The 27,177-nt window shown below is 37.0% G+C and overlaps 1 protein-coding gene across 1 annotated transcript in view; it reads right to left on the minus strand.

Moving 5' to 3' along the window:
* Positions 1–294: 294 nt before the first annotated feature.
* The window catches only part of LOC125271359 (complement C3-like), a 731,185-nt gene continuing 704,302 nt past the window's right edge, over positions 295–27,177 (minus strand). The window contains exons 5-14 of the mRNA XM_048195426.1: positions 7,776–7,866; positions 7,605–7,653; positions 3,786–3,876; positions 3,497–3,586; positions 2,450–2,555; positions 2,072–2,161; positions 1,851–1,931; positions 1,177–1,260; positions 880–1,015; positions 295–439 (exon numbers count right to left, since the gene is read on the minus strand). Coding sequence (XP_048051383.1) covers positions 298–439; positions 880–1,015; positions 1,177–1,260; positions 1,851–1,931; positions 2,072–2,161; positions 2,450–2,555; positions 3,497–3,586; positions 3,786–3,876; positions 7,605–7,653; positions 7,776–7,866 — 960 coding nt within the window. The 3' untranslated portion in view covers positions 295–297. The remainder of the gene's footprint in view (positions 440–879; positions 1,016–1,176; positions 1,261–1,850; positions 1,932–2,071; positions 2,162–2,449; positions 2,556–3,496; positions 3,587–3,785; positions 3,877–7,604; positions 7,654–7,775; positions 7,867–27,177) is intronic.

Raw genomic sequence — 27,177 nt, forward strand, 5'->3', positions numbered from 1 at the left:
TCACACAAAACAAGTGATAGTTTTGGATTTGTAATTCAGAGTGACAAAAGAATAATGGATGTTTTTGCCAGGCACTGTATATCACACGAGGAATAATTGGAGTCCAAAACAAACATTTTTTTTGTTTGTTTTTTTTTTTGTTTGTTTTTTTTTTCCAGTTTTTATTCAGTCACTGCATTCTTTATAAAATTACAAGAAGTATTTTGGACAAAACATTATTTATTATGAAGATTTATTGAAAGTTTGCAAGGGATGTTTATTTATTTATTTATTTTTTTGTAATAAACAAATGTATAATTATGTAGCACATCCTTCTTTGAGGAGGCTATTCTCGAGTTCAGAGATGCCGATGTATTGATCCCTGTATTGTTTATTTTGGCTTTCCTCTCTTGTGGGCCAGTATTCAACCCAGGTCTGCTCTCCAAAGATGTACTGCAGACTAAAACACAGAAAAGTGAAGACATAAAAGACTTGGCTACACATGAATAATTTCCAGTATAACAGTCAATGACAAATAACGATGTCCAAGGTGGTAAAAAAAAAATTGTATAAATGTTGGTTTCATACATTTCTGAAAAACATTTTTTTTCAAAATGAGTAAATTTGCATAAACATTTTCAGTATCACAAAGATTTCCTGTACAATGGTTATGCCATTAAAATTCCATACAAAGAATTTCAGCTTTTTTCTTCAATTTCAAGCCATTTTTGTATGAACTATATTTCTTAATGCATCTTTTAAATAACAGAAGATAACTTTGAATAAATTTGGACAAAATTGGAGCATCACATCACTGAGCAAATAACAACGTTGAACATACTTTAAGAGCATTTGCCTGAGCTTTTTGTATTTATTTACAGACACACAGTGGACACTTACCTTCCTCCTAGCTTTGGCAGGTCAGAGGATTTGCCCATAATGAGGTACGACTTGCCTTCTAACAAATCCAAATCTTCCCTGCAACTGGGACGAGCCAAAAATGATCTGACTCTCCCCTCAACATCCTCATCAGTGCCTACAGGACAGAACAGAGTTTAGGAAACACTTTCACTACAATGCAATGTAGCCTCATGCTGAACATGTATTTGAGAGGACAAACATCATTTAACTGGAATCAGACATTTCAAATGCATTTCATGATCAGTGGAGAAACATAGAGAGAATATTGAACTGTACCTTCTTTCAGCACCTGGTCCACCTTCAAGTGATAGATGTCAGAGTCCTGTGCCAGATCCATCCCCACCACTGTGACTTTATAAACTGTCAAATATACATGTTATATTGTTATCTAAATGTAGAGCTGTAAGGCTCATGCAGGTCAAACTTTTTCAAAATTGCATTTATACGCCCCCTGTTCACTGCTCACTGACTATTCAGTTACAGAGGTTCTTGAGTGAACAGCTCAGAGGAAGGTAGTATATTCAGTGAATAACAACATAGACTTGTGTCTGTTCTTCACACAGGAGACTTGGAATACAGTACACAAGTCCAATTTAAAAAATTAAGATTCATTATTTACACACTCTCATGTTGTTCCAAACCTGTATGAGTTTCTTTGTTTTGATGAACACAAAAGAAGATATTTTGAAGAATGTTGGAAATCAAACAGTTGACAGAAGCCAATGACTTCCATAGTAGAAAAAAACCCCCAAAAAATACTGTGGAAATCAATGACTACCGTCACCTGTTTGATTACCAACATTCTTCAGAATATCTTCTTTTGTGTTCAACAGAAGAAATAAACTCATTCAGGTTTAGAACAACATGAAAGTGTGTGAATAATGAATCTTAATTTCTTGAAGTATGACATTCATGAGCATGAATTAACACAGAGAATTGAATGCATTTACCATAATCCATGCCAGCTTCACAGGCTTTAACCAAACGCTCATCATCTTCAACACCGTTTTTCTTCTGGAAACTGCAGTTTTCTGTGTTAAGAGAAGTTGACAGTTCATACAGTTGTTGTTTCAACAACCCCTGAAGCATTAAAATAAAATGCTACAATGCTTCAGGATATGATCTCTTTACACTGTTCCTGCAGTGTTCTTATGTGTGTTTGTGATAATACCTTCTGCACACTGGCACAGGTCTCCCTTACATAGTCTGTATATAGCAGCGTCTTTCCGTTCAGGGTGGAAGTACTTTGTACAGCGTGCATCTGGAAAAGAAAAAAAACATACTTGGGTTTAATTAATTTCATGATATGCAAATGCAAATTTTGAGCTGGTGCGACTTATTTTCTGGAAAATACGGTAATAGGTTACAATATTTGCTGAGAAAAGCTCCCAAATGAAGATTATTCAAAAGAATTATTGTGGCAGATGACTAAATCTTTGATCAGACTTTGTGCAGGATTTGGAACTGAGAAATTATGTTAATTTGAGAGCTCCAGTTTAATTAAACGAAAGTATATGTATGTGTTTATTCACGTGCACCAAAAACTTACTGGGTGAGTAATATTCATATATTGTGACTGCAGCAGGTTGAAGCAGACCCACATTAAGAATCTTGTGCATTCTGAAGGCAATTCTTTGTGATTCTTTACGCAAAACCTTAAAATACAGAAACCAAAGCAAACTTATGATTACATATCATATTGTACAATGAAGCTGTGTACAATATTTGGGTTATAGTGTTACAACATGAACAAATTAATAATCTTAATGTGATTAATATTTGTCAGTTGTACACAAATTAAACAGGTGAGATTCATGTAATAGCACAGCTAAATGTCCATGTTAAATCAACACTGCCTTTAGACACAGCAATAAAAAAAGGTCAAGAGCCCAACTAAAGCAAACGCTGACCTCTTTCATGGTGACTTGAAATGAAACATTCCATAAAACTTTAATTAACACCTTTTTTCTCTCTTTCCTTCAATGATTCTGCTTATTATCATCAGGTGTCTCCACTAATTGTCAATCATCACTCAATCATCAATCAATTATCTCATTAACTTTAACACTGCTTCAGTGTTACTTTTTAACACCCGGCAAGATGGAGTCATATGTACACTTTGGGAGTTAATTTAACACTGGAGATTTTGCTTTGAGTGTTCATGTGTGCACACTACAGAGTTAACGTACCATTGAAGCAGTGTTGAAGTTAATGAGATCATCAAGTGAGCAGTGTTCATTTATCATGGGCATTTTGCTGTGTACATTATCTTACATGTTTCTTTTATGTATAACTATTAATCACATTCAGTTTATTAATTTATGTTAAAACTATCTAACCCAAATTAATGGAAATTTTATATGCAATTCAAATAAATCTTAATTTTAGAATTTTTTTTTTTTTTTGTAAAAAAGTGTAAACATTGAAATGATCATGCAGTTTACTGGATATTAATGAGCACATTGGAACATCTGTCAGCCAATCAGAATCATGAATTCAACAATACTTTATAGACATATAAAGCAAAGCTCATGGTTTCCAGCAGGTCAAAAGAAAATGAGATGAAATGATCAGTCAACTCAGTCTGTTGAAATACCTTTTCTAAGTAGAGGATGAGGGATCCTCGCTCTGACAGCACTTTGTCCATCTCAAATTTCTGAATGTATCTCTCCTTCCCTGTGGACAACTGAGGACAAGAAAACAAGAAGTAAAAATCGATACATGATATGATCAAAATGTCTGTAGATGTTTATTAGATTCCTCTTCTATTTACATTTATGCTACTAGAACTGAGACGCTCCACAAGGCTTGTGAGTTTTTGTTTCTAGAATGGAATAATTTATTCATTGCTATATATTTTGTTTATGTGTTTATCATCATGATACCTCTTCAAGATCTTTGCTTTCCACCCTAAATCCCGTCGGTATGCCAATATCCAGAATAGTCATGGTGGCATCGGTTTCATCTCTTTTGTAGCTGTAAAAATAGACAGATCAAGAGCAGATTTTATTAACAGGTTTTGTATTTCTTCAGGTTTGCTTCATCCACTAATTTTGCATTTAAGGCTGTTTTCACACTAGAGCTCTTGGTGTGAACCCGAGTCCATTTGATGTCAGAATTATTATATTGTAGTATAACGTAGAGTTGCTCGTCTCTGAATTATCTGTCAAGTTGCAGCTGCATTGTGGGAAAATGTAGCACAGGATCAAACTCAGACGAATCAAACAAACCAAGTGTGAAAACAGCCTAAATGAGCACATGCTGATTAATTACAAATCAAAATGGTTTCTTAACATAAAAATAAATATATTAGGAAATTTGGTACATTTTATTTTAAGGTGTCTTTGTTACACTGTAAGTATAAATGTAAGTACTGAGTAATATTAATTAACTACATGAACTTACTATAGGGTCAAGAGTAGGGTTTATTTTGGTTTGGTTTGGGTTAGGGTTAAGGCTAATTTATACTTCTGCGTCGGACCTACACTGTAGGCTATGCGTTTGTTTTCATTCATACTTCTGTAGACCACTTGTAGGCAGTGTCCTCATGTACGTTGTCAGAGAAGCTTACAAATAGAAGCAGCAGATATGCGGCAAATAGGTAACGATTTTTGTTGCAGTTTGACTTCATTTGTCCCCTGAAACACCATTTTTTCTTTCCTATGGAAGATGAAAACGCTCACTCTTCTCCGATTGCTCTGCGCCAGTTTTTTAACCTGAGGGAGGGGTTCTATCAGACCAATCACAACGCTTGAGCTCCGCGAAGAATTGACGCGTTCTTACATTTTAGAAGAAGTGCACATCAGACCAAAGAGCTTAGAACCCAAGAGGCGACACTTTGATACTTTTTGGGTAATAGCCACTAGATGGCGCTCCGGTAGCGTGGCCACCATTATGGGGTGAAAATACTAACTGGACCATAGAATCCTTCACATCTTATGCACCCAGGGCCGGCCCAAGACTTTATTGGGCCCTAAGCAGAATTTTATTTGGGGGCCCCTCGTTAGAATAACTTAAGATAAACAGTATCTTATTATATAAAAAATAAATGTTAATTTACAAAACGCACAATATTAAATCACATACTTAAATAAAGACATAAAATGAACAGATCAGGTGGATCTGTAACAAGATAACAATAATAAATGTATTAACATTAAAGGAATAGTTCACCCAAAAATGAAAATTCTGTCATTTCCTCACTCTCAGGTTGTTTTAAACCTGAATGAGTTTCTTTCTTCTGTTGAACATAAAAGTTATTTTGAAGAATGTGGGTAACTAAACAGTTGCTGGTCCTCATTGACTTCTATAGTGTATTTTTTCTATTAAGTCAATGGGGACCAACAACTGTTTGGTTACCCACATTCATTAAATGTTCAGCAGAAGAAAGAAGTTAATATAGGTTTGGAACAACATGAGAAAGAGTAAATAATAATGTTTCATTTTTTGGGTGAACTATCCCTTTAAGGACAAGCGGCAGCATGTTTAATATTAAGCTGCTGTCACTTTAAGACCTGCACGCATGTAACAAAAAGACACACATTAATTTTTTTTCTCAAATGATTACTTTAGACATAACCAACTGTGTTTATGTAAACCTAGTGAGTATTTGACAATATTAGCGCAATCAGACGTTTGACAGGCTTAGTGTGCATGCGCTTCAAGTTTCTGCTCTTAGAAAAAGCGCATGTCAGAACAGCATATGAATGAAATGTTCAACCGGCAAGGCTTTAAAGCACATGCAAATAATGAACTTTTGTGATTGTGAATAAGTGCAGTGTCCCGTGAGTGTAACTCTATTGCTGCGTTAACATGTGATGTAGGGCTGCACGGTATTGGAAAAAACTGACATTGTGATTTTTGTTTTTCTGCAATATATGTTGCGATATGAAATAAATTTAACAGATTACTTGAATAGCTCTATTTGGAAAGAATAATTCTAGAACGATTGGGGTGATTTAAATGACATAAATGAGTGTTTTATATTTTTCAGGTAAGTATTCAGGTCCAGAAAATGAATAATCAAATGTAAAATAACACTGCATAGTCTTCACTGTATGAATTGAATATAATTAATCTGTTAAAGCAAATTTTCTCTTTGTATTTTGTTGTTTGTTAACATTCATGAAACAGAAAGCAGCAAGCCTGCTGTGACTTTAAGACACATCCGTTTTCTTTGTTTGCATTACCTAAGCCATAAGAAACTGTGTTTACAAGGACATTTTGACATAATTCTGCGTGTATATGTCCGTTCAAACACAAATATGCGGAACTGGTCTGAAAGCAATTCGGTGTTCATGTGCGTCTGCGCGGCTCCGTGTGACAGGACCTAAACACGTGTAACTTTGGTTAATCATTGCAATTCCTTTGATATGACTATCGTGGATACGCACATCGCAATATCGATGCTAAAACGATGCATTGTGCAACCCTAATGTGATATGAATGTACGTCGAGTTGTACAGTATTATTGGGACGGAGGCACTAGAACTGAAATTGATCAAGCTGTCATTTCATATGCTCTTGGGGGCCCCCTGGTGGCTACGGGGGCCCTAAGCAGCCGCTTAGTCCGCTTATGCCTTGGGCCGGCTCTGTATGCACCCAAAAATCAGCGAATTTCACTGCCAAATCAGAAGCGCAATAGAACAGCTTTTAAATTAAGTCACCAGTAAATTGTATGGCTCCTACAGTAAATGTTGTATTGTCTTATATATGTTTTATTTTACCAGCTCTGGAATCCAACCATTCAACCATCTGAGGTAGTTAGCCTACTTTATTGAGTATTTCCATTTTATGCAACTTTACACATTTATTAATAGTAAATTAATAATTAATAAATTTAAGATCATCATGTTTGCAGCGAACAATATATTTCAGACCTAGTGGAGTAATAATGTCTAGGTCTGAATTGAAATATATATTGTAAGTTTTAATGGATCACGTTACAAGCATAATGATCTTATAATACATGATGCATTGCTGTGTCCGTTATCCCATAATTCACACTTTTGGACACTTTAACGGACTTTAGACGGCTTTAAACGGCTTTAACGGACATTAGACGACACTGCAAAATCAAGCTGTTATATTCATATATTTATTGTACAACATTCCCAATTTTTCTGATGCATGTCCTTAATTTAATTTCATATGCTGGTATTAATTCAGTGTTTATAAGCCTTTTAAAGAATTTTAACCCAAACTGACTGGGTTTCTAGAGAGCAAAGGCTTTTTTGAAAAAAAAAAAAAAAAATGGAAGACTTAAACACAAAGTGTGTAAAATAAACTGTTGTATTTGATGATCACTAGTGATAGTATTTTATTCTGTGTTGTCATCATTAAGGTTGGATTTCAGCTTTAATGTACTATTTTTTTATTTATTTATTTAACAAAGCAGCTGCTATTGCCATAGAAACTAGTGGACTGCCGACTCGCTTTCACCCCAAAATGGCGGAAACGCAGGGCTGCTGCTGGGCGCCGGTGTTGCAATGGAACGTTCTATTGAGTGTCACTTCTTGTTAATGTATATTCTTTGATCAGGCTACGTTGTAGGCTACACGTGGTACACACAGTACACTTGACGCAGAAGTATGAATCAGCCTTTAGTTGCATGAAATTATGCATAATTTATAGTTATTAATATAGTAACTTCATGTAACAATGACACTGTAAAATAAAGTGTTACCGGAAATTGGTTCACGTACAAGAAATCCATAGTGAGCTTGTAAGTTTCAAGGGCTCCTTTCTGTTTTGCTAAAGTGAAAAAAGATAATTAAAAAACAAAAACAAAAAACAACAACACACATTTGGGTATTTTAGAGATTTCATTTTAGCTCTGAATGTATGGAAAGTGCATGAACTCTTGTCAATCTTACGTTCAGAGTCTTTTTCCATTTTAACAGTCAGATCAAAGAATGTACAGTCAGACTTCTTCTCAACAGGTCTGGCGTAGTACAGCGTCAAAACCTGAAATGACAAAGTATTTTATCTATCCTTTAGAAAACAATTGTAGAATTAGTTTGCTTACTATAAAAGCCAGAAGTGTTTTGAGGCCTTATGGCCTACGTGACTGTGATTACAAGGGTCAGATGTATCTGAGAAGTTAGTTTGGCCACTAAGCATATTTTGCTGGCACTTTTCCACCAGACCACAGGTGGCTGTGAAATTAATAAGATCATTATGAAGGGTGCCCGGTAAAGGCTTCTTGCCTTCGAGGAGTGTTGATTGTCTTTGATACAATGTTTGATTTTGCCTGTGAGAGAGGTTTGACAGAATTCCACCATGAGATATTAAGTCAAAAGATGTACTGTAGAATAGTTGGCAGTCGACCACCCTTATAAAGATAATTATTTCTTGTGTAAGCAACACCTGCAGTATAATTAATGACGTGACTGTGGTGAAAATGTTGGGGAGTACTTGGGAGATTCCAGGAAGAGAAAGGGAGAAGAGCACCTGTAAATGAGATCATGGGAAAGAACTGTAGGGGTGAATATTACCAGAGAATTATACTACTGTGTTTTTTAACAGATAAGGAAAAATGTATAAAAACTGTGCCCTGGCTAGAGAGCTTCAGATGTGCAGCTGACATCTCACTTTGTTGCTTGTCAATAAAGTTAAACTTCTGGGACCTGGAGATTCGACTCTGAGAGTTTTCTTTGAGACCAGAACTGAAGGAACATCAAATTTGCCACAACATACTCAGCAGATCAGATGTTTATACCCTTGTTTTAATCTCACTGTTGACCGTGTAAATGTTCATGAACACTCACAGAGAGAGTCGCTGATCCAGTTCCTCTAGCCGTCACATTGAAGTCCTTGTTGATCTCCACCTGTTGAGTGAATATCATCAGAATAATCAAATCCATGATGTAACAGAGATTCCTGAAGTCTTTATTGGAGAGGCTGCTTGTTAAAAGCAGGTGTTCATCATTAATGTTTAATCATCCCTTAATTAATAGCTTAATTATCTCATTAACTTTAACTCTGCTTCAGTGTTGTTTTAACACTATTCAGAGAGGGATCAAATGTTCTCTGAGCAGAGTGGATTTTACTGTGTGCTCACTGCATAGCTCCCCCTCTCTGAACATAATGGGTGGAGCTTCCCAGATAGCAAAATTGTGTCGGCCCAGATCCGGCCCACTTCTGCTGTCATCTCAGCCTTAAAGGATTAGTCCACTTTTAAATAAACTTTTCCTGATAATTTACTCACCCCCATGTCATCCAAGATGTCCATGTCTTTCTTTCTTCAGTCGAAAAGAAATTAAAGTTTTTGATGAAAACATTCCAGGATTATTCTCCTTATAGTAGACTTCAATGGGCACCAAACAGTTGAAGGTCAAAATTAGTTTCACTGTACACAGCAAAATCCCCAGTGTTAAATTAACACCCCAAAGTGTACATATGACTCCATCTTGCCGGGTGTTAAAAAGTAACACTGAAGCAGTGTTAAAGTTAATGAGATAATTGATTGATGATTGAGTGATGATTGACAATTAGTGGTGACACCTGATGTTAATAAGCAGAATCACTGAAGAAACAACAAGAGAAAAAGAGAGAGACACAACAACTACAACTGACTTCCAGCCATTAAACATTATTACACTTATTATTAACCAGTTTGATTTGATTTCTGTCATACATCAACAAAAGTTCTTATTGAGAATTAACAGATGTTTAGATGTTAATGTTTTAATGAAAGTTTGGTTTGAAGTCACCATGATGGTGAAAAGCATTTCCTTTAGTTGGGCTCTTGACTCTATTTATTAACGTTAATTTATCTCTGGGTGCTGGGTGTTTGTGTTTGTAGAGCACATTTGTTATGGTCAGAGAAACTATGATCTGAGCTGTGTTTCCCAAAAGTGCTGTGAGCCAAAGTTTATCAATTTAGGTTTACAATGCTTTGGGAAGCACAGTCATAATGGTTGTGTTTTCTCATTGTGAAATGAGATCCAGTTTGGTGACATCCAGTATTAACTGGTGATATAGATGTTATATTATTTCTTTATAGTAAATCTCTGTTAATGCTTGAGATCAGCAGAGCTTTTATAATCTGAAGGTTTTTTTTTGAAACACACACAGACATCAAGAATCAGCATATGACCCTCAACAATGGTGACAATCAAACAAAGTGCTTCATGTTGCAGTGCATGATGGGAGCCACCAATCAAAACTCATCCATGGCTCCCATCATGCATTGCTGCATGAATAAATTATGCAGCTGAATTGTCCTGTAATTTTCATAGATTGTTCATGTTTGCTTTTATTTTTCTGTTGTTTTGTTGTGACAGTAGCTTGTTTTGTGATGTTCACACTGTAAAAAAAATCCCGTTGTTTCTACGGAAAAATACCGGCAGCTGTGGTTACCAGAACAATACTGTAAAAATGACATCAAACCGTAAACATACTTACGGAGTTACATGTGAATTTTACATTTTAAATATGTATATTTAACATTGGATTTCAGTACACTGTAAAAAAAAATCCCAGTAAAATTTACGGTAAAATAACATATTTCATTAACTGATATAATGTTAATTTACCAACCTAATGAAGTACTAATATCTGTTTTGTATCTTTATAATACACTGACAGTCACCAAACACAGTGGTGATAAGAGTCACATGATGAATCAAAGATCATCACAAGCAGCTTTTCCACAAGCTGAGGAGAACAATACTAATATATAGAAGGAGCACACAGTGTCATTCACACACACACTAAACACCATCATGGTAACATGCATGAAATTTTAAAAATGCAATAAACATTAATTTAACAACATTAGATGTAACATAAAACCCTAATGTACATAACTGATTAGAAAAAAATGAGAAAAACTAAGAAGAAACAGAGTTATTTCAACAAAAATATATCAAATGTGAAGTGTCACGCAGGGAATTGTGGGAATGTCAATTTACGTTTTTTCACTGTAAATTTTACAATGAATTGTTATTTTTCACTTTCAAAAACTGTGAATTTAACGGTATTTTACCATAAAATTACATTAAATGTACCGTTAGATCTATTACAGTTATTCACCGTATATAGTACGGAAACTTTCTGTAAACCAATTAACAGTTTTTCACCGCAGCATTTTTACAGTCTTTTACTGTTAAAATCACGGTAATTTTTTACAGTGCAGAGTTGATCTGTTTGTCAGTATTTTGTATTTATTCATCGTCACCGTTCTTGAGAATCATATGCTGATTCTTGATGTCTGTGTGTGTTTAAACACTGACACTTCAGTGCATAATGTATTATTCTTAAAAAAAAAAAGGAAAAAAATTATACTGCTGCTAGATCTCAAGCTGTAAAATCACAGGACTACAATCATTAATATTAAAGCTACACATCAAGCACACAGCCAGAGAATTAGACTCTAAACGACATCAGGCCATCACATGATGATTATATCATCATCAAATTATATTGTGACCAGATGCTATTTTCTCTGACCATAACAAATGTGTTTCACAAACACAAAGTTGGAGCAGCCAGATAAAACTTAATAATAAAAGGTAAAGAGTCAAGAGCCCAACTAAAGCAAACGCTGACCTCTTTCATGGTGACTTGAAATGAAACATTCATAAAACATTAATTAACACCTTTTTTCTCTCTTTCCTTCAGTGATTCTGCTTATTAACATCAGGTGTCTCCACTAATTGTCAATCATCACTCAATCATCAATCAATTATCTCATTAACTTTAACACTGCTTCAGTGTTACTTTTTAACACCCGGCCAGATGGACTCATATGTACACTTTGGGGTGTTAATTTAACACTGGGGATTTTGCTGTGTAGCTTCAAATTGTTCTACACGATCCCAGATGAGAAATAAGGGTCTTATCTAGTGAAACCATCACTCATTTTCTGAAAAAAAATTGAAAATTATATAAGTTTTAAGTTTTTAACCATAAATGCTCATCTTGAACTAGCTCTCTTCTTCTTCTCTATTAGAAATCTGGTGGTGTAGACTCTGCTAAGCGTATTACTGCCCTCCACAGGTGAAAGTTTGAACTAATTGTTATATACTATTGAACTAGCATATTGCATATACAAATGAGTTCAAACTTTGACCTGTGGAGGGCAGTAATACACTTAGCAGTGTCTACACTGCAGGAATTCTAATAGAGAAGAAGAAGAAGAAGAGAGCTAGTTCAAGATGAGCATTTATAGTTAAAACTATAAAAATATAATTTTCAATTTTTTTCAGAAAATGAGCGATGGTTTCACTAGATAAGACCCTTATTTCTCATCTGGGACAGTGTAGAACAATTTGAAGCTGCAGTGAACATTTTGACCTTCAGCTGTTTGGTGCCCATTGAAGTCCGCTATATGGAAAAAATCCTGGAATGTTTTCATCAAAAACTTTAATTTCTTTTCGACTGAAGAAAGAAAGACATGGACATCTTGGATGACATGGGGGTGAGTAAATTATCAGGAAAAGTTTATTTAAAAGTGGACTAATCCTTTAATAAGCTAGCCTGACGTGGTCATACTCAATTCTAGTTCGAATATGAGTCTGATACTGCTCCATTGGGCTTTGATTATGGGGGCGTATTTCAACCGATCCAGGAAAGACCTCAATTGGATAGACCTACAACCAATCAGAGCTACTGAGTAAGTGACGTATGTTGAGCGACGCATAGTTGTCAACAGACCTCTTCTTAGCGACCATCGGGGCCAGCTGATAAATCAAACTTTTGCCGAATCCCGTAGGAAGGACGGCAAAGACATCTTTCCCATCGACAAATGCCTTGATCGCGATCCTCTGTTCCTTTTTTAAAATTAATGCGCTGTCGATATCTTCTATAACGGACGCGATGGCGGAATCTACACATCTCAGTTCTTCAACAGCCATCATTGTTGTAAACTAATTGACCTTTCGCAAAGACCCGCCCCCCTTAGTTACTGTTGCTTTGTCCGACAAGCCGTGGCGCTGTCACGCCACACAGAGTGGAAAATACATCGCGGAGCAAAGAGGAAACTGACAACACATCGACAGACGAGACAGAGCAGGTTACTTATGATATTAAACAAAGTCCCAGCTTTCAAACTGTGTAGTTATTAAAAAAATTCAAACAATAAAAACCGTTTTGTGGCTCTTTAATGGGTTGTGACCATGATCGTGACAGATTGCTGTAGCGCCTCAGCTCAAGAGGCTCGTGAACCGATCATCTCTTCCTACTAGTCCATTTATAGCATCAAGTAAACATGAATGAACATGAGAATGAATGTTGTTTCAAACGCGGAAAGACGTCAATATGCACAATTTTTCAAGTTTAACTCCACCGAGGTTAATCTTCTAACTCCTGACTGCTTTGTTGGACAAAATGGCGGATGCGGAGTTCTGATTGGTTAGATCGCTTGTCAATCAAACTCCCCAAGCGCTCTTTGATGACGTGGCTGATTACGTTTCTGGTGATAATCTGTCAATCATCGCCCTGACAATGTGATTGGTCCGAACAGTTTCTGTTCGGGCATAATTACTCCTCTACGGATCGAGTCCAGACCGAACTCCCCGACCTCAAAATGTTGTGGGCGGGGCTAAGTTTGGCTGGCATCCAGGCTATTAATAAGCTGTTAACAAGCAGAATCACTGAAGGAAAGAAAAGAACAGAAAAAAGAGATGAGCAGAAACACAAGAACAACAACTGACTTCAGCCACAGCCTTAGATGAAATCAACAGAAGATAAAAGACATTAAATCTCTCAAGATCTCAACAGAGGATGACAACTCCACAAACAGCATTACCAGTTCACTTATTACTAACCAGATTGACTTTATTTCTGTTAGACATCTACAAAAGTTGTTATTGAGAATTAACAGGGGTTTAACTCTGTTTCATTTAATTTCATTTCAATAGTGGTTCCATTAGTTGCGGGCTCTTCACTCTTATTACATGTTGGTCTTTATTGGCTGCTGTGACAGTGAGTTTGTTAAACTAGAAGATCCTGATGTGTAATTTTTTTTTCTTCTTCTTTTCTACTTTCTCTCTCGTTTTACTTTTACATTTTGTTGTGCTCTGCTGTATTGGATTTTATTGTACTTGTTTCTTTCTGCAATAAAAAAAAAGTCTCGAGAGAAGCCAGGTTATCCTATGAAAAATTGTGTAGATTTATCAATATAGCGAGTCTATTACGATGTTATGAACTATATTCCTTACTCCACTGACGTTCTGAGTTTCAAAGCATTTGTAAAGATACTGATTGTTAGAAGGCAGCTGTTTGACTTTGAGATGAAGAACGGTTACGGTGTGTAACATTAGCAACACATGTTGGATAGATGTTTGATAGTCAAGCAAACAGTGATGGGAATAACGGCGTTATAAATAAACGGCGTTACTAACGCCGTTACTTTTTTCAGTAACGAGTAATCAAACGAATTACTTTTTCTCCCGTTACAACGCCGTTTCCGTTACTGGCAAAAAAAATGCCGCGTTACTATAATTGAGCTCACTGATGCAGTTTTCATCTGAGTAGGCTCTCTCAGCCATATAGGACCTGCAAAGATTTTTCTCTGGTGTGTGCTGCGGTTAGTCATAGCCTACACAAATATAGGCTAATTTTAAACTGATAATAATGAACGATGCTCTGTGTGTGTCTGTGAGCATGCGAGCTGAGCGCGAGCTCAAAGCAGAATACCCGTTGTGACATGCTGGATCAAAAATATGTGAAACAAGTTTTTCTAGTCGACTAGTAGTTATTCATTTAAGCCATTAGTTGACTAATCACATTTATATTAATTTAATTTCTTAAATACTGGAGAGAATAAACCATAATAATGAGCGTTTATGTAATATAGGCTATATAGCACTCAAGCGCACGCATAACGTTTGCCATAAAGAACCGGCAAAAGTAATAATTATGAATGTGACCAAAACAGCAAGGAGATTTTAATTGTTTATTAATAAAGTAATGTTTTCTGAATCAGTGTCGGCTGCGAAGATGAAGTTGACATTGCTGACTCTCATCATCTCCGCATATACTGGACGCGCCTAGAGAGAGAATGTTGGCTACATAATCAGAGTACACAGCAAAATCCCCAGTGTTAAATTAACACCCCAAAGTGTACATATGAGCAGAGGTGGAAAGTCCAGGAGTCAGAAAGTAAAAGTCCTGCCATATTTTTTATTCCACCCACTGAAGCAGTGTTAAAGTTAATGAGATAATTAAGTGATTAATTGAGTGATGATTGACCATTATTGAAGACACCTGATGATAACAAGCAGAATCACCAAAGGAGAAAATCACAATTTTTAAGCCACCATCACAGAGATCAGGGGTTGCTTTAGTTGAGCTCTTGATCCTTTACTTTTTAAAATTAAAATTTGTTTGGGCTGCTGTAACTGAGTTATAACAGCCAGACACACAAAGAGGAAAGATGATCAGGTGGTGTTGGTTATGTTTTCACGTAATCATTATTTGACCTGAATCACTGAACTCATTTAGAGCCCAATCTCTGAGTTAGATTTACATTATTGATTACAGCAGAACTGTGATTCTACAGCAGAAGATCAGCTTTATCAATGTACTCTGAATGATTTCTTTAAAGTTGTTCTGATCAAAAAAAAAAATCTTTCTTTTAGGCACACACAGACATCAAGAATCAGCCTGTGAATCTCAATGACGGTGACAAGCAACATATTCTGATCAACAGATCAACTCTGAACATTAGAAAACAAGCTACTAAAAAGTCACATAAAAACAGAAAAATTTAAATAGAGAGAAAAGAAAATTACTAAGACAATTAATCTCATAATTTATTCATGCAGCAATGCATGATGGGAGCCATGGATGAATTTTGATTGGTGGCACCCAGAATGCATTGCAACATGCTTTATTATTCTCACCACTGTTGAGATTCAGAGGCTGATTCTTGATCTCTGTGTGTCTAAATGAGAGCCTTTTTTTCTAAGAACAACTTTTGATGAAACCTTTGAATTATTTTGAAAAAAAAACTGGATCTTCTGCTGTATAATCACAGTGCTGCTGTAATCAATAATGTAAATATAACTCAGAGATTGAGCTCTAAATGAGTTCAGTGATTCAGATCAAATAATGATTATGTGAAAACATAACAAACACCACATTATCAACTTTTAACTTTGCTTGTCTGGTTGGTTTTAATGCAGTTGAAACTGCCCAAATAAATTCTAATATTATAAAGTCAATGGTCAAGAGCTCAACTAAAGCAAACACTCATCTCCATGATGGTGGCTTAAAAATTGTGATTTTCTCCTTTGGTGATTCTGCTTGTTATCATCAGGTGTCTTCAATAATGGTCAATCATCTCTCAATTAATCACTTAATTATTCATTAACTTTAACACTGCTTCAGTGGGTGAAAAAAAAAATATGGCAGGACTTTTACTTTCTGACTCCTGGACTTTCCACCTCTGCCAATGCGAGAGCATGAGTCTCGCCTCTCTGCACTCGCGAGCCCTTCCTGAAGCGTCAGGTACCCCGGCCCAAGATAGTGCTGGATCCTGTACCTCAGAAGTAGTCTTGATCCCTCAGACAGGAAGAGGAGGGGGCTAAGTCTCGCTGTGGCTGGACAACCCCCAAACAGCCTTGTTTGCACTTCCTGACACCCTGTTCAGTTCCAGGTGCTGAAAACAATGTGTTTGTTGCATGCACTGGGCCCATTCAAGTGCCCCTGCAATTAACTGCTGTGATAGCATACAAAATAAAAAACATACTCAAAAAGATTTCCTCTCCATCACTCACGAGCATTGTGCATCGCTCAGAGCGTTTCAGAGAATGCTAGGGTCTGCTACAGTTCTGCTACAACTGTGACCCCTACAGTTCTTGCTGAAACCCTGAGTTCCATCCCACGCCTGGCGACTTGGGCGTTTATGCATCAGGGGTTTGTGGAAGGACCCCTGCTGGAACGAGGTTCTGGGGATAGTGTACAGGAGAAAAATCATCTTCACGGATGCTTCTAAAACAGGCTGGGGAGCCCTGTGTGAGGTAAGCGGGCTACACATCAACTGCCTGGAAATGCTGGCAGTCTGCCGAGCCCTTCAGACCTTCCTGCTGCTCTTGGCGGGGCACCACATCTTAGTCTGCTCGGACAGTATGGCGGTCATGTCCTACATAAATCACCAGGGCGGGCTCTCGTTAAAACGCCTCTACATTCTAGTAAAAAGTCTCCTGAAGTGGGCACGTTGCAATCTATATAATCGCAGCCTTCTCCTTTATGCCTTTCCCCCGATCCCTCAAGTCATCAGGTGAGTCAGGGAACACAGACATGAGGTCCTCCTAGTGGCCCCACTCTGGAGGAACCAACATTGGCTCTCAGAGCTTTCTCAGCTACTCATAGCGGTGTAGTGGCTGATCCCCCTGAGATGGGACCTCCTTTCTTAGGCGAATGGAAAGATTTGGCACCCCCAGCCCAAGCTTCAAGAGTTGTTGGATAAGGGTCGTATACCCTCCACTCTTAAGGTCTATGTTGCAGCTATAGCAGCCTTTATGCTCCTATAGCCGGACAGTCAGTGGGCAGGAACAACCTTGTTGTCCATTTCTTGAAGGGATCTAGGAGGCTAAACGCTCCTCGCCCCTTCACTGTCCCTACCTGGGACCTGTCCACGGTTCTGAGGGGCCTTAAGGGCCCTCCCTTTGAGCCGTTACAATCCGCTGACATTTGTACTCTGTCGCTCAAAACCGCTTTGCTGTTAGCTTTGGCATCAGTCAAACAAGTAGGAGACTTGCAGGCACTCTCTGTGAGCCCCTCCTGCCTTGAATTCAGGCCCAATGACTCCAAGGCTGTCCTGAAGCCAAGGCATGGCTATGTTCCCAAAGTTCTCTCCTCTCCATTCAGAACGCAGGTGATAACTCTCTCCACGCTTCCTCCTTCTCAGGACAATCAGGAACTGAACTTAATCTGCCCAGTCAGAGCTTTAAGAACTTATATTGACCATTCTGCCTCATTCAGGCAGATGGAACAGCTCTTTGTATGCTTCAGGGGCCGCACCAAGGGGAATTTGGTCAGGAAGCTAAGGCTATCCCGATGGATAGTTGATGCAATAGCACTTGCTTACTCCTCCTTGGGACTGCAATGTCCCATCGGAGTATGAGTACATTCCACGAGAGGCATGGCCTCTTCCATTGGTGTGTCCATTGCAGAAATTTGTGCGGCGGCCGACTGGGCCTCGGGATATTCCTGCCCTACAGGCGCAGGTTCTTTATGCATAATTACCATTATCAATTCACTGAGAACCTCGTTCATGCCTTTTGGCAGGACTTGTTTTTAGTTGAGTTTGACAATAGCTTGAACTCGCTATAATTTTACATGACTCTGACTATGTCCGGGTGATCGATTTTGGGCATTGCCATATCCCCTGCATGCTCTCGGTCCTCTTTGAAGTACCTAGGCTGTGCAAGGTTTGTAGAACGATTGTTCTGATCGTTTATAAGAACCCTGTAAAAATGCTCTATGGTCAGGCGAGTCCAAATTTGACATTCTTGTTGGAAATCACGGACGCCGCGTCCTCCGGGCTAAACAGGTGGGAGACCTTCCAGCGTGTTATCAACGTTCAGTTCAAAAGCCAGCATCTCTAATGGTATGGGGATGCATAAGTGCATACAGTATGGGCAGCTTGAATATTTTGAAAGGCACTATGAATGCTGAAAGCTATATAAAGGTTTTAGAGCAACATATGCTCCCTCCAGATGACGTGTATTTCAGGGAAGGCCTTGTGTATTTCAGCAGGACAATGCAAAACCACATACTGCAGCTATTACAACAGCATGGCTTCGTTGTAGAAGAGTCTGGGTGCTGAATTGGCCTGCCTGCAGTCCAGATATTTCACCTATAGAGAAAATTACATCAAAGATGACCACAAACTCTTCAGCAGCTGGCTGGGACCAAATTCCAACACCAAAACTCAAAAAACTAGTAACCTCGATGCCCAGACGTCTTCACACTGTTTTGAAAAGAAGAGGAGTTGATACACCATGGTAAACATGCCCCCGTCCCAACTATTTAGAGACCTGTAGCAGGCATCAAATTTGAAATGAGCCCATTTTGTGCATACAATTGTAAAATTTCTCAGTTTACCCATTTGTTATGCTATCTATGTTCTATTTTGATTAAAATATTGGCTTATGTGATTTGAAAGTCTTTTAGTTTCATTTTATTCAAATTTAAAAAAAAATGTCCCAATAGACTCTATGCACGATCACTTCCGCATTTTGTCTCAGACCACCGATCTACATCCGGTGCTGCGCCTGTGTGAGGAATTCGGTGGAGATGATGGCAAATTACACTCCCAGGTGAAAAAAAAGTACATTTCTATAATACACTTAAAGTGCTATTTTTTTCGTGCACTAATTTTGTAGGCTAGGCTACTTAATATACTAAAAATTCATCTTTAGTACTTAAGACCATCTTAAGAACACCTAAGTGTATTCAACTGTGCTATTTTGAGACAGCATTAGATATGAACTAAAATGTGCTTTTCTCTGTATGTTAAAAATATATTTAGTTTTAGTTACCACTTGTAGTACACTATGGGTTCAAATGTAATATACGTAGCCTATAGTATCTAAATACATTTTTTTAAATACAGAGATAGTATATTAAAAGCACATTTTAGTTCATATGTAATGCTGTCTCAAAATAGCACAGTTGAGTAGATGTTCACAAGATGATCTTAAGAAGTACTAAAGATGAATTTTTAGTATATTAAGTACAAAATTAGTGCACGAAAATAGAGCACTTTAAGTGTATTATAGAAATTTACTTTTTTTCACCTGGGCTCGCTGTAAACGTTTACAAGAGCTTCCCGCGATTAACGTGAATGATGTTAATTGTATTGTGAGGCAGTCAGCCATCACACCCAACTAGTGCTGTCAAAAGTACCGGTACTTCGGTACCAAGTCGGTACTGAAATTTTGAAAATGTGACGATACCAGCATTTCTGTAGTACCGGTAGTACCGAGAATCCGGGTATATTCGGTACCCACTGATAGGACTGTGCTAGTATTTACTTGAATATGACACGAGTGAAGCACAAAGCTTTGTTTACAGAAGAAATAATAGGTTAGAAATTAAATGTGACATCGCAGCCATGGAAACATTTTGGTTAATGCCGAATAAGAGAGGTGCGTGAGTCCATACATTTAAGCTTCGTATTCTGTTTTGCGAATCGCGATCTGGTCACCTGATTAGCAGATAATTTAACAATATTCCATTAGTTATTCCACTGAACATGGAATCTGTTTCTTTTCCCAAATCTTCACTCACGCAGGGGATTATAAACGTTTCTTTCATTCGCATTTAGGCCTATTATAGGCTATTCGCATTATTTACTGTGGTAAAGTAGAAAAAAACACTGTAAGGCAGAAACTTTTTTGCTTGCACGTCAGTTTCTATTTAACAGAGTTTGTGCTTGTTATTAGACTTTATAAGGCGCGTCAAGTTTATTTGTATAGCGCGTTTCACACACGCCGGTGATTTTTACTTTCGTTTTCTCTAGCAGCGCTAAATCAAACATAGCCTGAATGTCTTTCCCCTGCGGAGGATAAAACACGCTCTTCAGACCTTTTACAACAAGTGTCGGTTGTTTGTAACATCAGGAGATAACGAAGATATTATTAAAGAGAAATGGTCTCTTTCCTGCTCGTGTCCCACATCCCTCTCAAAGCGCAGAGCGGCTATATCAAAGTAATAACGGGACTTTGGCTATATATGATGCATCTTTGTGTGGAAATAAAAAACGAATGCTTTTTGAAATAATATTTAACTTTCTTATTATTTAGGTTACCATTATTTACCGATATTTATTTCATAGTTTTACAGGCTGTAGTGTGTTGTTTCACTGACGGAATAGCTAAAATAAACACGCACGTCTGTTACTCCTGTTGAAAAAACGAGCATATGCAGGTAAAGTAGGTTTTGAAGCTGGTATGCTGGTTTGAGCTGGTTTATGCTGGTCCAGGACCAGCTTAGGACTAGTATGGACCAGCAGGACCAGTTTAGGACCAGCATTTGACCAGCATACAGCTTCAAAACCTACCTTACCAGCATATGCTGATTTTTTCAACAGTACACAATGGATGTTTGAGCATTTAATTATTTATTTATTTTTTTTATATTTCAAAATGTATTTCATTGAGGTAGCCTATACACACACAAACACACACTCCAAATCATATTTAATGTTTTTAAAATAGTCTATATAAAATAGTAAAATAGTTCCAATAGATTTTACTGTGGTACCGAAATTGGTACCGAGAACCGTAAAATTTTCATGGTATCGGTACCGACTACTGGAATTTTGGTACCGTGACAACACTACACCCAACAGTAAGAAGGAGAAGGGGTTCAGATATATTTCGAGCTACATCGACAACTTTGAGGGTGAGTATTCTCTCATTTCAAATCCGACTAACGTTAGCATCTCCGTTCCTAACCTGTCATACCAGTATTTGTATTATTTATATATTTAGTTAAACATAAACATATATTTTACATGTTTTCCCTTATGCCTAGTGCTTGTTTGTGCAGTGTACATACAAATTGTGGAAAACTAATTGTTACTGACTTAGTTCACAGGAGAGATCAACGTGAGGGCGACATGTTTCAGGTTCAGCCGAACTACTGTCTTCATTAGTATATATATATATATATATTATGAATGAGAAATTTTATGAATGAGTTTTGGCGGTAGTACACTTCGCTGTAGAATGGGCTATGCGGAAGTAAAGACGCGGTCTGAGATTCTACCGGAAATACGTAAGCAAAGTTCATGCATAGAGTCTATTGGGGTTGTAAAAATAAGAATCCCTAGAAACAGCTTTGAACACCTTAAGGTCAGTCGAGAATGGCATATAGTTCATCATAACATTGTTTTACATCATACACCCGCTATTGCCAAATCTACCAGATTTTTTTATATCAACAGAAAAATATAGCCTACTGGGATATTCTCTGGAGACTCTCCTGCTTCAGAGCGGTCATTGTTAATGATATGCTATTTTTTTTTTTTTTTAATTGACAAATGATACAGAACATTGAACATAATATACAACAATAATGCATCGCAGGACAAATGTCACCTATTCTCAAAAAAAAAGGGGGAAAAAAACAAACAAACAAACAAAAAACAGCATCAGTACAAATAGAAAGTAAAGAATTAAAAAAAAAAAGTATTTCTTTCTATTTCTTATTGACAAATTCAAGATTCGTAGAATTTGGTAAACATAGTGGGGACATTACAGTGTAAAGAATTCCTCCATAAAATTTAACAGGATGTCATTCTTTTTACTTTTAATTAATTTTAATGACTTGTTCAGCGCTTCCATCTCTTTTAAAAATAAGTCGCATTTAGGAGTACATTTTGCAAATTTCTGTTTATGAATATAATATTTACCATGCAAAATGTAGAAGTTCACCACAAATTCAAGCATTTTGCTTCTGTTTGTGAAAGAGCATATAACGTCTTTTAGAGATAATTTATAATTCACATTTCTTGGGGCAAAAAGAAAAGAACTAACATCAGACCAAAATTTTAAAGATAAATCACAATTGTAAAACAAATGAGCCAAGTCTTCCTCGTGTACATTGCAAAAAGAACATTTGCTGTCGATATCCATGAATTTTGATAACGAAGCTTTACATGGGTAGATTTTATGAAGTATTTTAAAATGTACCTCTTTAACTTTATTCAGCATACAAAATCTATATGGATTTAGCCATGCCTCTTTCCAATTAATATCAGTGATTTGTGCATTCCAAAAAAATTTCCCTCTAGGAGAGATTTTATGATTGGATTGAAAAATTAACCTGACATGTTTGTTATTACAGGAGTGAGAAAATAGTTTTATACCATCAACTATTAATTCAGGAAGTTTCCTTTCGTTACTTCCAAAAGTAAGGTGACTTTTCATTAAATGTTTCAACCCATTTGGAATAGCTTTCACAACTTGCTGAAACTGTTTAAATGGAATGGGAAAATTGTAGGTAAACATAAAATCTTCATAAGACAAAACATTTCCATTATCATCAAACAAATCCATCACAAAATATATATTTTTTTCAAACCATTTATGTATAAATAAAGATTTATTCCTAGAGGTAATGAGACAATTGTTCCAGAGAAGCATTTTGTGTGGAGAAAAATTGTGGTGGTAACCAATTTTCCAGGCTAATAACACTTGCTGGTAAAATCTGGATAGTTTAATTGGTAGTTTACCAGGCAGATAGTTACATCTCAGTAGAAAAGATAAGCCTCCAAGCTTTTTGAAAATAGACTGAGGAATAAAGAACCATAATGAATTTTCATTTCTTTGACAGTTTCTTAACCAATTAAGTTTAAAAGTATTGTTAATATCAAAAAAATCTAACATCTCTAACCCACCATCAGCTCTTTTGCCAGATATAATATCCTTTTTTAATTTGGAAGGTTTATTTTTCCAAATAAAGTCAAGAAAGGTTTTATTAATTTCTTTGGAGGTTTTATCACTGACATAAAGGGATAGAGCTGGGTAAACAAATCTGGAAAGACCCTCAGCTTTGGAAAGCAACACTCTCCCAACACTCTATCCCTTTGTAACCAGTTATTCAAAATATTTTTTGTTTTTTTAATTTTAGGCATAAAATTCAGTTGTTCACGTGTATATGTATTTTTGGAAATATGAATGCCAAGATATTTAACAGAGTCCTTGACTGGTATGTTTTCAACTAATAGATCTGTACAGTCGTGTATAAATAAAATTTCACATTTTTTAAGATTTAACATTAAGCCAGAGGATTTGGAAAATTTAGATATACATTCCAAGGCTGTTTTAACTTGATTTTTATCTCTCAGAAATAAAGCAGTGTCATCTGCCAATTGAGAAATTTTGATTTCTCTATCAAATATTTTCAGTCCCAGAATGTTCTTATTATTCAAAACCTGAATAGAAAGAAGCTCAGCCACTAATAAGAATAGAAAGGCAGAGATTGGACAGCCTTGAGGTATGCCACGATGGATCCCAAATCTTTTAGAGGTTCCCATATTAAGAATAATAGAGCTATTAATATCTTTATAAAACATTTCTATAATATCAATAAAATTATTGCCAAAACCAAAAACTTTCAGTGAGTGAATTAAGAAGCCATGTTCGATGGTGTCAAAAGCTTTACAGAAATCTAACAACACAATAAGAGCCCCCGAGTCAATTTGATCAGAATAATCTAGAAGGTCAATTATAAGGCTTAGGAATCAGGGAGATTAATCCTTGTTTCATAGTAGTAACCAAATTCTTTTTTTTAATACATTCATTAAACAGTAAGAAAAGGGGATCTTCCAATACCTTCCAAAAGTGTTGGTAGAATTCAGTTGAAAGCCCATCTGGACCTGGACTCTTACCCTTTTTCATATATTGAAGTGCTGACAGTAATTCCTCCTTCTTGAGGTCGGAATCACAAAGGTTTTTGAAGTCATTACTAATTAACGGAATCAAATCTTGAATACCATTAGTAAATGATTTACAAAGGTCATAATTAAAGTTAGACTGATAAAGTTTTTCATAAAAAGAGCTGATAAAATCTGAAATTAGTTTGGGATCCTTGCATAAGGAGTTGTTAAAATATAATGAAAGGAGTCGATTGACGGTGTCTGACAAAGAATTTACAGCCGCAGTTGTGATCTCAATGGAGCTCTCGATGTGAGTTATCTTTTGAAAAACCGCGTCTTGCTTGGAGTTCAGGGACTGAATAGCATCGAATATCTCAGTAAGCGAAACAACACTATCAGATTTTTTCTTTTTTCCAGGAGAACTTTTGCTGGGTGTAGCAAGACATGAGTCGAAATCCTTTTCAAACTTATCTTGTGATCTAATGGAGGCTTCTCCGGATTCAGGCACGGAGACATCCATGGTTTGTTCAAGAGATTCACAAGACATCAGACTGTCCATGTTCCACGAGGCACGCAAGTTCCTATTTGTTCGTTTTTTGCCCATTAAACTTACAGGCGGGTTCCAGCTTTTGTTTTACAGTTTTTAGCGAGTAAAATCATCCGCCATAGGAGCAAAGTAACGACCCATTGACCAAAAAAAAATCCTTCTCAATCAGAGCAGGTGCGCATAACAGGTCTACTCAGCAAGACCCCATCTTGGCCCCGGTATCTTTACGCATACCTGGGCTGCGTTCAGCCCCGACAAAACGTTGCAAAACGTTTTTTAAACGGAAACGGTGGCGCGTTGAACACCCTGTTGTGATGACACAAGCGTTGCAACTATGGCAACTGAGAAGGCCATTGTGTTCTTTTTGAAGAATTTTCGGAGCCTGATGATATCGATATAAATACATTTAAGCAAAGTACCCTCGATGTTACAGCCACTGCCCTTGCCGTCCAGAATAAAAGAGAGAACATCTCAGTCGAGTGAAGGGATTTGTGAAAACTTCTAATTATTTTGATACAACATTTGCCTTGCATCTCAGGATGAAAAGACAAACATTTCAGGTGAAGGATAATCCACTTCTTACCTCCAAGACTGTTATGATATTATTTTATTGTTTAATAGGCTTATCATTATTGCTGATCACTGTTATTGTGCTTTGATATTGTAATATTTACCATTATATAATCAGAGGAGTATAGAAAAGTTTATTAAAGTGTAACTTCACAATACAACAGCAAAATATATAAGTAAAGTATTTTTATGTTACATTAATACCCAGTGTGCGAGCTGTCTCTTTAATACCGCGTGGGTTATATACATCTTGCCGCTGATTGGGCTGACATTTCTGACACACCCACCAAAAAAGAGAAAACGCATCTCAAACCCGTTGCACACAGTGCCCAAGGAAGTCGACCGGAAGTTGAAGTCGGCCAGGTGCCGCCATCTTGTAGCAGAACTTCACTTGCGTTAGCATCCCCATTGACTCCCATTCATTTTGGCGTCACTTTAACAGTGAATAACTTTACATCTGAGGCGTTTAAAGACTCCATTTGTCCATTATTTATTTCTAAAGATACACGACAATGTATAAAGGGCTCCATTACCTTCTATGTTACATTATGGCCCCGTAGAAACAGTTTTTGTAAAAATAGGCTAACGATTGCGTCATAACCACTCGACTCTCTGTCGCACAGTAGAGAAATTACCGTAGAGACAGGAGGAGAAGCTCGCAGGCAATCGGGGTGATTATCTTAATATGGCGTACTGGCGTTAGATTTTAAAATACTATACAAAATAATTAATCAGAATACTTACTCCTGCTCACTCACGCCAAAGAATTCCCCGCTCAAGCTCGCCGTCTCTGCAAGATTAACAATGGCAGTTTTCACGCACAGCTACTAGAAGATTTACATCTGTCAGACAGGTTGCGGACGTCATCAAGCTTAGTTTGAGTCTGCGCGTCAGAAACGGAAGTGCTAAAAATCGCTAAAAATGGGCTTCACTTCTCTCAATTGAGTTCCAATGGGGTCGCTGTGTCCATTTCTTTTACTGTCTATGGTTGCACACCGTTTCCAGGAAACGTGTCGTTCAACCCGGAAACCGTAGCAAAACGTTGCGCACCGGTGTGAGCTTGAACGTGCCCCTGTTAATGATATGCTAAAGCCGCCGGAACATTGACATGATTGGTTACAGGGTAGTTTGTGAAGTCAGAAACACCAGCGATGTCAAACCTCGGGCTTGAAACTGTCTTTTTTTTCACTGCAGTTTTAAGTAGAAAATACTCAGCAGTGGTGTTGACTTATGACATTGCACATGATTTGTCTTAAAGCCAAAGCGTATTAAAAACATCACATAGACATTAAAAACTTGTTTTTCACCACAGGGGGACTTTTTTTGATTAAAATTAAATGGGATATGGTGATGACATAATACTTATTTTTAAGTAGGGTGAATTAAGGGTCATTGGGACATACGGTCAAATGGGACAGTATAACTATATAGAATTTATTTTCTGAAGTGAAAATAAAAACTTTTTTGCTGAGCCCTATCTGTGAGACCCTATAATTAAAATGGGATGCACTCATTGGTCTAACATCATGTAGGTGGGTGGGGCATGCATCAAACAGGAATTGGACCTGAAATGCATGAACTGAGGAAAATGACATAAGCTTTTGGTAGTTTTAATAATAAGGTCCTAAAATTGTCATAGCTACTGTATCATACAAACTTTTGATAGAAACATGAATATGATGCACTACTGCTACAAAATTAGTAAAAAAAATTGTTAATATCATGTTTCTATTTTCAGAATTAGGTTGTTTTTATTTTGTCCCATCCACCCAAACACAATTTGGGTGGATGGGACAGTATAATTTTGGGTGATTGG

This window comes from Megalobrama amblycephala, linkage group LG7 (assembly GCF_018812025.1).
Source record: "Megalobrama amblycephala isolate DHTTF-2021 linkage group LG7, ASM1881202v1, whole genome shotgun sequence".
Classification (NCBI taxonomy): domain Eukaryota; kingdom Metazoa; phylum Chordata; class Actinopteri; order Cypriniformes; family Xenocyprididae; genus Megalobrama; species Megalobrama amblycephala.